We start from the raw sequence: 10,054 nt of genomic DNA, 5'->3' as shown, positions 1-10,054 counted from the left end.
CTCTCCCTGTACCCGGGACCTAACACGCACGCGCGCGCGCGCACACACACACACACACACACACACACACACACCCGCACTCACGAGCCGGCTCCGCTCTGCCGCGCCCCCACCCCACTGAGCGGGGCGATCAGCACCGAGGACAGCGCCACCCGCCCGCGTGCGGGGGCGGGGTCCGGGAGGGGCCGGCGCCTCGGTGTCTCCTGCGAGGGTCCAGTCCAGCCGCCGAGCAGGTAGGAGCCTCTGGGACGCCCGCCCTAAGCCCCCTCCTCATTCCCATCCCTAGAGAGACGGGGCGTGTGCGGGGTGGGGGCGGGAGGGCACTGGGGAGGGACCGACCGAGGAAGTGGGAGTACTGGAGCCTGAAATGGAGAGATCGGGATTTAGAGACAGGTGTGGAGACAAAGAGCAGAGGCAGGGCGGAGCAGGCAGGCGGCGAGACTGGGAGACCCCTGGAGTCACAGACCAGACCACAGGCAGAGGACAAGAGAGACACAGACCGGGTTGCGACGAGAGCCGGGTGGGGGAATGGACAGAAATAGGGAGTGGAGAGAGAGGTGCGGAGGCCGAGGCGGTCACGAGGCCAGGTGTGAAGACAGAGCTCGGGATGCGCGGGAGAGACAGCAGGCCGGGAAGGATGTGCGCCCCCCCCCCACACCCCCTCCCAACCCCACCCCGGCTGTGGCACCAGGGAGCCCTCGGCCCTGGCGGGAGAGGGCGGGGAGCCCGAGTCACCGCCCGCAGGGCCAGATGTGCAGGGAGGAGCCAGCCGAGGGGGCGTGCACCTACGCGCGAGGCCGCCCTTTCCCCACGCTCGCTCTGCGCGGGGTCAGGGGCTGGGGTCCTGACCCGGCGAGGAGCGAGCCTGCGGCGCCTGGACTCTGCATCTGTACGTCAGCCCCGCCCGTTGTCTTGCCAACAGCCCGTTGCCAGGGCAACCCCTCATAGCTGCCGCCCCGCCCGAACCTGCCGCCCGTCGCTCCGGGCAACCCAGGGTCCCGGTTCCCACGCCCGCCTTGGCCCATTTCCGGTTCAGGCCCGCGGGGACGGGCACGGAAGGGATAGAAGTCGGAGGGATTCCTGCTTTGGAGGGCATTCCGGCCTTGGAGGGCGGGGGCGTCCCTGTGGGATGGACCTAGGTTCTGGAACCCACTCCTGGCGCGCGTCCTCCATCGCGGGGAGGCTGACACTACAACCCCCAGCATGCCTCGCGGCTGCTGGTTGTGTCCTATGTGGTCGGTCGCCCAGGGTGCCGATGGGAATTGGAGTTCGTCGTTGTTTGGAGGCTTCAATGAATGCACGGGGTGGGCGTGGGGGGCTAGGGCTCTTGGGTGTCTCCGCAGAAAGGACCGTAAGACCCCGCCGTCATGTTCTCGGAGCCTCCAACCCCAGGGCCTCCAGCGCCCGACGCGCCTCCTGACTCGAGTCGCATCGGCCCTGCCCCGGGTGAGCGAGCCTCGGGGCCAGGGCGGAGGGAAAGCTCGACTGGGATTCCCAGGGGCGTGGTTTGGACAGGTGTACTCGGCGGGTGGGCGGGAAAATCCGGGTGGCACTGTAGTCGGAATCCTGGGCTTGACATGAAGTGAAATGGAAACGGAACAGGTTGACAGGAAATCGAGAACCAGATCAAAGAGTGTGGAATGGAGTGGGCTCTTGGGACTGTGAATTGGAAGGTCCACCTCTGTCTTCTTTTAAAGACAGGGAAACTGAGGCTGGGGGAGGGGCATGACTTCTACACCCGGCAGGTGTAGAAGAGCAGAAACGGGGGTGGAAGGGGAGGTGGAATTAACAGGCTAGACAGTCTGGATGGTGTCAGGCTAGAATAGGGCATCAGATCACATTATAGGTGAGAGCAGTGGGAAGAAGACGGGCAACAAAACGGAGTAGACCTGGCGGAGGGAAAACAAGGCCAGGATTCCAGCTTCCGCGTGTAATTCGGACTGAATCAGCCAGCTTGCTTCTTATGGCCTCAATGAGTGTTGTCTCCACGTCCTCTGCAGTACCCCTCTGGGCCCTGGCCGCAATCGTTCTGGTCTCAGGCCTCCTCGTGTTCGGCTGCTGTTTCTGTGTCTACCGGAAGCGTTGTCGGAGGCGGTTGGGCAAGAAGAGCCAGGCCCAAGCCCAGGTCCACCTTCAGGAAGTGAAGGAGCTGGGCAGGAGTTACATAGACAAGGTGTGGCCTGGCCCAGCCCCTTGGCCCTACCCTGTCCTGCACCGTTGGCCCAGCAGCCTCAGTCCCCGCTTTCTTCCCTCCCATGCCCACCTTACTGGCTCATCTCTGTGGGTGTTTAGCCCTGACCTGGACCCTGGGGATCTGGAGATAGGCTAGATTGAGTCCCTGTTCCTGAGAACCACTCTGGTGGTGAAGTCAGACCCTCACACAGACATTCACAACACAGGGTGGTATGTGCCCCGTGATGGGAGCACCCAGAGCGTATGTGGGTACAGAAAAACCATCTGATAGCCTGGACAGTCCAAGGATGCTTCCCAGTAGAGATGTCTTCTGTGCTGAGACCCAAATAACACTCAGAGTTCGCCCAGGACAGAGAGGAGGACACTGTAGCTCAAGGTCTGGAATCCAGACCCTGAGGCATTTCACAATAGCTGGGGCACAGATGGCAAATAGGCTGCCCTCCAGAGTGGGTGTCTGAGGAGCTCAGTTGTACACATGTCACGAGCGCAATTGGGAACCACAGAAGATTCAGGTGCAGCCGAGGAATAGGGAGGAATGGGTGTTGGAATGAATCCTCTGGAACCCAGGAGGAGGACAGATTTGGGGCAAGGAGGCCAGGGAGGAGGCTGGTGTGGCAGTCCCAAGAGAGTGAAAGAAACATGAGTTGGCAGAGGTCACCGGAGTGGTAGATGACAGCTTATGGGTGTCAAGGTCTGAGTGCAGAGTGGAACGGTGCTCACCTGGGAGCCAGGAAGTCCCAGGTTCCCAACCCAGAGGAACCACTCCCCAGCTCTGTGACCTGGGAGAATTCACAGTCCCTCTCTGATCCTCAGGTGTGTGGTCTGTAACTAGTATTTCCTCTCCTCCCTTGTCAACAAATAGCTGTTGTCACGATCATCCATAAGGCAGGACCTTTAGGGTCCTGGTGCCCAGCCTCCATCCCTGTCCCTCAAGCCATCAACATCTAAAGACCACCTGCGTCAGACTCACCTCAGGTTCTCGTGGAAACACGAATTCTGGGTCTTGCCCCAGACCTATCGAATCAATCTGAAGTGAAGGCATTTTACCACATTTCTCAGGGGAATTCTGATTTGCGTTGAATTTTGAAAATGGCTGGCTTAGATTAAGGAGTGTTCTAGCTTAGAATGGCAAACAGGGTAAAGACACTATTCCTCCTCTGTGATTTTCTGTGGTGAGAACACTAGTCAACATGTCAGTTTGGACAACAACCCCAGTACCTCCATTTGCATGTGAAATAAATCTTCTGCATCCTTCTTGTAGGCAACAAGGTGCTATGAGCACCTGCTTTTCTAGTCTAGGCATGACAAGCACACTGCGTGTGTCACCCTGTCTGTTCTCCCTCATAGCAGACATCATTAATAAAATTTTGACTAAATAAAGCCTCTCTGTTACTAGGACTAGTGCTTGCCTGTGGCAGACATCACTAATCAAACTCTGACTCTGCTTAGCCAGCAAGTGCTCAGGGATCAGTGAGTCTCCCTTGGCTTCTGGGTCAGGGGAAGAGTTCACCTGCCCTTGCTCCTGGCCCCCTAAGGTGCAGCCAGAAGTGGAGGAGCTGGAGCCAGCACCATCTGGGCCAGGGTCGCAGGTGGCTGAGAAGCATGAGCTCGGACGACTGCAGTACTCACTGGATTATGATTTCCAGAGCGGCCAGGTGGGTGTGGAGGATGGGGGTGGTGTGGAGGGGAGGGTCCGAGGGTTCTAGCCCCTTTATAGGGGAGGCCCCAAGAAGGAAGCTAAGACTAGAGTCCTCTTATCACCTTTCAGCTGCTGGTGGGCATCGTTCAAGCTGAGGGATTGGCAGCCTTGGACCTGGGGGGCTCCTCCGACCCCTACGTGCGGGTCTACCTGCTGCCAGACAAGAGGAGGCGGCATGAGACCAAGGTGCATCGGCAGACGCTGAACCCACACTTTGGGGAGAACTTTGCCTTCAAGGTGAGCTCCTGGCCTCTGTGCCCTAGGCTTGGTAACCTGCCTCCCGTCCCTGGAACACTGGGGAGCGACCCCTTCAACTTTTTCTGGAGCCAGCCCACAGTTCAGGTAGCAGCCTCCAGCTCTGGGGACTATCACACCAGACCCTGGATTGTCCCCGTGGGGCGCTGCTGACCTCTGGGCTGTTGCTTTGTGCCATTTGGGTTCCAGAGACTTCCGCACAGTTGTTCCCCTGGACCCTTGCTGCCCGAGTCGTCGCCTTCTACCTGGATGTGCTGTGCCGCACTTCTGGTCTCTCTGACTTACCACTCTCCGCCTTGTGTTCTCTTCCCTGTGGCCCCTCATCTAGGTCCCCTACGTGGAGCTGGGAGGCAGGGTACTGGTCATGGCGGTGTACGACTTTGATCGCTTCTCCCGCAACGATGCCATTGGGGAGGTGCGGGTCCCCATGAGCTCCGTGGACCTGGGGCGGCCAGTGCTGGCCTGGCGCGAGCTGCAGGCTGCTCCGCGGGAGGAGGTGAGCATACGGGGCCACGACCCCACGCTGGGCCCGCCCACCGCGCGCCCGTACCAATCAGATCACAGGCTTCTTGGACTCTCAGGGCTCCAGCCCTTGCAACTGCGGCTCCCCTCCTTGGGGTGCACCGCTGTGGTCGTCACTGGACCACTACATTCTAAGGCGGGGGGTGGGGAAGAAAGGCCCGAGAGGGAATGGATGTGAAGCTGGGGCTCTGGCGAGGGGTCCCTCTCTGTCTTCCAGCAGGAGAAACTCGGTGACATCTGCTTCTCCCTCCGCTACGTCCCCACGGCCGGGAAGCTCACAGTCATCGTCCTGGAGGCTAAGAACCTGAAGAAGATGGACGTGGGAGGACTCTCAGGTGTGTGGCGAGCAAGCAAATGGTGCGGCCGCGGGTGGAGAGGGAGGCTCTGGAGCAAAGCTTCTCGCAGTTTCTGAGTCCCGAGCGTCCCTGGTGGAGAGGGGCCCAGACTGCCTGGGAGGTGTAGCTTTGCTGTGGGCATGGAGAGAGCCCTCAGGGTACACAGGGTGTCTCTGTGCTCTTCCGAAGAAGCACCTCCTCAACATGAGCCCTGCACTGGCCAGTCGGGGCCTCTAAGACTCCTTTCTCCGCCCAGATCCGTACGTCAAGGTCCACCTGCTGCAGGGCGGCAAAAAGGTGCGGAAGAAGAAAACGACCATCAAGAAGAACACTCTGAACCCTTATTACAACGAGGCCTTCAGTTTCGAGGTGCCCTGTGACCAGGTGCAGGTGAGCTCGGACCTACCCAAAGCCCCTGTCAGAGCAGCCCTCCCCACACGGTCCCAGGCCTTTAAAAGCCCCTGTTGCTAGGGGGAGGAAGAACCCATCTCAGCCATTCGAACCCAGGTCCTGGGGCCCTGAGGTTGTGTTTCCAAAGTCAGTTTCCTCTTGTGAGGACCCGGGCACCCCGCCCCCAAGCAAGATCAGGATGTTCCGCCCCCAAGCAAGACCCGTGCTGTCCCGCTCAGGAACTATGGGTACTAAGGGAAAGATTCCCCACAACTCTTAAGGAAGAGGGCCCAGCCAGGACTCAGGCCTGACCCCTCCTCCCATTTCAGAGTCCTGACTGTTTGCCCTCCGTAGGAGGCTAGTCTCTAAGGAAGCCCCTAACAATCCCTTACCAACCGGGTCCTGAGGGTTCATCTCCTTTGAAATGGGATCACGGAGGAAGAAAGACTCCAGAGCAGCCCTCTAACAGAGACTGTCTCCTCTGTCCACTCCCACCCCCCGGCACCGTTGGAGTCCCCTGAGAGGCCTTAGCGCAGGGTGCTAGCAAGTCCCCCTAGACCTCTGGCTGCTAGGGAGAGGGTCTCTTTGGCAATGATACGCGATCCCCTCCTTGCCTTGCCTCCTTCTCGAACACTCCTGTCTCTCTTCCCCCCTGCTCTTCCTGTCTCCAGAAGGTCCAGGTGGAGCTGACCGTGCTGGACTATGACAAGCTGGGCAAGAATGAGGCCATTGGGAGGGTGGCTGTCGGGGCAGCGGTGGGGGGAGCTGGCCTGCGGCACTGGGCAGACATGCTGGCCAACCCCCGGCGGCCCATTGCCCAGTGGCACTCGCTGAGGCCCCCTGACCGAGTGAGGCCACTGCCTGCTCCCTGATCCCCACCTCAAGCCCCTTGCCAAGCCTGGACTCGGCCCCTGACCTCAGACTCCTGGCCAAAACCACACCCAGGCCCACCTTTAAGCTTTCTCTGACCCCTAACCACCCCCACCCCACACCAACCCTTCCCATTCCTGCCTTCCCATCTCCCATTATGCCAATCATGGTGACTTGCCAGCTCTCCCACCAGCACACATCCAGAAGCCCCAGGGACCCCTGGGGGAGGAGAGCAATCTGGCCTCCCCCAACCCCTGCTCCCACTCTCTGCTTTGACAATCAGTGACCCTGCCTTCTTCTCCCTTCGCTCCCAGCACCCCTCTTCCTGCACAGGATCACCTGCTCCTGTCCCTAGTCGGACTCCTGCACCGCTCCTGGGACCAAATAAATACTCAGCAACTTTGGTGACCTGACCTGGTGCTTACTGGTGGGGGTGGGCAGGGTGGGGTGGGGGGCAAGAGGGTGGGATCACCTAAGGGCAAGGATAGGGCTGCCCATCCTGCGGATACACTGAGGGAAACTGACCCATCCACCACCCCCCCCCATCCACGTGTTCACTTTTTCGTTCACACACCCCTCCGAACCTGGGTGTTTTCTTCTGAAAATATTGTGGTCAGAACAATACCTCCTGTATGTTTGCTGTGAAGAGTCCGTGAGAATCACTTACTCATGATTTTAATTTGCTCCTGCATCCGTGACTTCCATAGATTTTCATACCCATATTTCCCTCCCTTCCCTTCTTTCTTCCATCATTCATCCATTCTACTTTCCCTGAGGTCTTCAGGGTGACAACTTCTGTTGGATGCTGGAACCCCAAGTTGATGCAGATCCAGAATTTTCCCCAAGCGACTTACTGTCATTTAGAAACAAAGTAGATATGTAGAGTCTGGGAATGAGATCCCCAGAGACTGGGAGAAAGGACAGAGTTATGCAGGGAAAAGCCAATGGTTGCACCTCTTCCTTCCCTCAACAAATTCTGTCTCCTAATCTGTGTCTAGGAAAGACGATCATTTCATTGCTCCTCCCTCCTCTCATTCCAGACAGGATTTCAGGTGGTAGACAAAGGTCTTTGAAATTTGGCAAGAGAGCTCTCTGATCTGGAGGTTAAGTGGAAAATGAGGCAAAAGGTTCCCCCATGTACTAAAGAAAGGGCAGAGCATTAACTTGCACTGAGCTTCCTGGTAGCCAATGGGAAAAGGGAAATCTGATCAGTTACACCGATTGTAATATCTATGTGATTTAACAAATTTCTTCAAAGGGATCTGTTCATTTCTCCTATGTGAGTGAGTGAGGGGACATTTTTATGAGAACATCATAAGGTATCACTATTATTACTATTTCTGCTACTCCTGCTAACAATGATCCTCACAACCACCCCATGAAATAGACATGATAGTTATTCCCAGTTGACAAATAAGGAAACTGTGCTGAGAAGTAACATGACCTGGCTAGGATCGTACAGCCAGGAAATCCGTCTGTAATTCCTGGGATCGAATTCTGTTCTGTGTTACGATGACATTGGGGTCCCTGATTCTGTGTCTCAACAAAAGAGCAGACAAATGAGAAGAATAAAATCATTGCAAATGGTGGTCCATACTGGGCAGTAAGCTAGTGAGAGCTGAGATCATTTAGAAAGGGCAGTCAGGGCCAGCTTTCCTAAAGAGGTGATTTTGAGCTGTGCTTTGAAGGAGAAGAAGGAATGAGGCTGTCTAAGATGAGCAGGAAACACAATGGAATATTATTCAGTCATAAAAAGGAAAGTTTATACTGATTCATGCTACAACATGATGAAACTTGAAAGCATGATTGTAAGTGAAAGAAGCCAGATGCAAAAGGCCACATATTGTATGATTTCATCTGTGTGAAATATACAAAATAGGCAAATCCATAGAGGGAAGAAAAGCAGATCTGTGGTTTGCAAGACTAGGGAGAGAGAGAGAGAAATGGAGAGTGACTGATTAATGACTACAGGATGTCCTTAGGGAATGACAAGAAAGTTCTGGAACCAGACAATGGTGATGGTTGCCCAACATTGTCAATATAGCAAATGTTATTAAACTTTATGTTGTGTGTATTTTACTACAATAAAAATAAGCAAAGATGAAGGCAAAGAGAGTTCCAGGCAGAAGGCACCCTAAGTTGCAGACTTGGTGTGTTCTCAAGAGAGCCAGGAGGCCAGTGAGTCCTGCAGGCTGTGCTGAAACCTCATCTTCGCTCCCCAGTGCCCACAGCTGTCCTCAGAAGGGGGATGGCCCCCTTCAGTCCATCACACCACTCACTGCCAGCCGCACGTTACTATTCCCAATTTCCTAATTTACAGAGCTGAAAACCGAGGCCCAGAAAGGGTGACTGACTCGTCTCAGGTTGCGTAGCTGGAGGAGATACTCACTCAAGTCCCTGCCCTTATAGACCTCGAAGACAGGTTAAGTCACCTGGGCAAGGTCTCTCAGCCAGCAGGTGAAGGCAAGACAGAAAGCCAGGCTTATCTGACACCAAAAGCCACATTCTCCAGGATCCTGCCATCTGGTCTGAATATGAAGTGATGGGAGTCACAGGGGGTAGATTGCAGTGGCCATTCTGCTGGGAAGGCAGGAGATCCCCCTGCTGGACTTGGACATTTCCAGGGGCAGTGGAGGGAGGTGGGGGGTGAGGGCAGAAGAGCAGAAATTGGAGGAGCAGAGGGGATGACGCAAAGAATTCAGATGCAGAAGCCAGAGAGAACTTGGTGTGCCTCCCATGAATGTGCCCTTACCCATTTTCTGGAGCCCTGCTGCATAATCTATTTCCGTTGTGTAAATACTCACAATGTGGCTGATTTCAAGCCACCAATGTGATCACTGAATATGGAGTCGAGAGGAGATACCTATTAGTATGCTCTCATATAGTAATATAGTATTTCCCAGGGTCAGGATGAAGGTCCCAAAATTTAAGGTGAAGCTGATGACAATCTAAACCACCAGTCATCAAGATAAATAGTATTTTAATACAATAAGAATCAAAATTAACACACACACAAAGAGAGATCCATGACGCATAAAATATAAAAATTTTAAAGATGGCGTTTGACTCTGCACTTAGACCGCTCTGCTTCACTGTAATCCTGGCCCTGATTCTCATAAAATTTTATTTAGAAAAGTAGACAGTCAGTGGTCATAGTGTGCCAGTTTGACTTTTTAAACTATTACGTTAAAATATTATTTCCTTCATTTGTGTACAACAATTAATGTAAAAAACCTTAAGACCATCAACAACAGGAAAGTATAGTAAAATAAGAAGTAATGAGTTTTGAGTGCATATTACCTTTATTTTAATGTAATGCATTTAATTTGAATTTAATTTTAGTAATTAGTAAAACAATTCAATTTTTAGTAATGACTGTGCATAACAACCAGGTCGCGAAATTACTGACACTTGAACAACCAGGGGCCAGTGTTAGCTAGCCCCAGCCCTTCGCTGCTTTTCCCGCCTGGGTGGTAGAACCACGGTGTGAGGTGGGAAGGGGACCCAGAGGTCTAGGCGACGTCACTTTAATTTGAATTAATCAAGATTCTGTTCCTTTCTAGGTCAATTTGAGTCGACCCAGACTTACCCATCCCAGAAAAGTGGATCGTCCAAGGCCCCGCCCCCAACACCCCCAGCTCCGCCCCTTCTCCTTCGCCGTCGTCATGACAACCGCGTCCACAGCCCTTCACTCCCGCGAGCGCTCCCATTGGCCAAAAGTTCGTAGCTGTCCGGTCCCACTCGTTCCTATTGGTCAGTCTATCGCGCCTGTGCCAACCCGCGTACTCCC

At 54.9% G+C, this 10,054-nt stretch overlaps 1 protein-coding gene across 2 annotated transcripts; it reads left to right on the top strand.

Annotated features, from left to right (window-relative positions):
* The first annotated feature begins 47 nt into the window (after window positions 1-47).
* On the top strand, window positions 48-9,981 carry SYT5 (synaptotagmin 5). Of its 2 annotated transcripts, none has more exons than XM_032325412.1 (10): window positions 48-233; window positions 1,323-1,446; window positions 2,001-2,173; window positions 3,729-3,848; window positions 3,962-4,129; window positions 4,476-4,643; window positions 4,890-5,004; window positions 5,261-5,394; window positions 6,066-6,681; window positions 9,828-9,981. In XM_032325412.1, the coding sequence occupies exons 2-9, from the start codon at window positions 1,368-1,370 to the stop codon at window positions 6,264-6,266; spliced, it is 1,158 nt and encodes a 385-aa protein (XP_032181303.1). In that variant the 5' UTR covers window positions 48-233; window positions 1,323-1,367; the 3' UTR covers window positions 6,267-6,681; window positions 9,828-9,981. The 2 variants fall into 2 exon arrangements, with proteins under 2 accessions (XP_032181303.1, XP_032181302.1); XM_032325411.1 differs by having other exon boundaries at window positions 4,887-5,004.
* Window positions 9,982-10,054: the final 73 nt, after the last annotated feature.

Source organism: Mustela erminea, chromosome 19, assembly GCF_009829155.1.
Source record: "Mustela erminea isolate mMusErm1 chromosome 19, mMusErm1.Pri, whole genome shotgun sequence".
Taxonomy (NCBI): domain Eukaryota; kingdom Metazoa; phylum Chordata; class Mammalia; order Carnivora; family Mustelidae; genus Mustela; species Mustela erminea.
The sequence above is the reverse complement of the archived record's forward strand: the minus strand, read 5'-3'. Positions and strand labels throughout refer to the sequence as shown.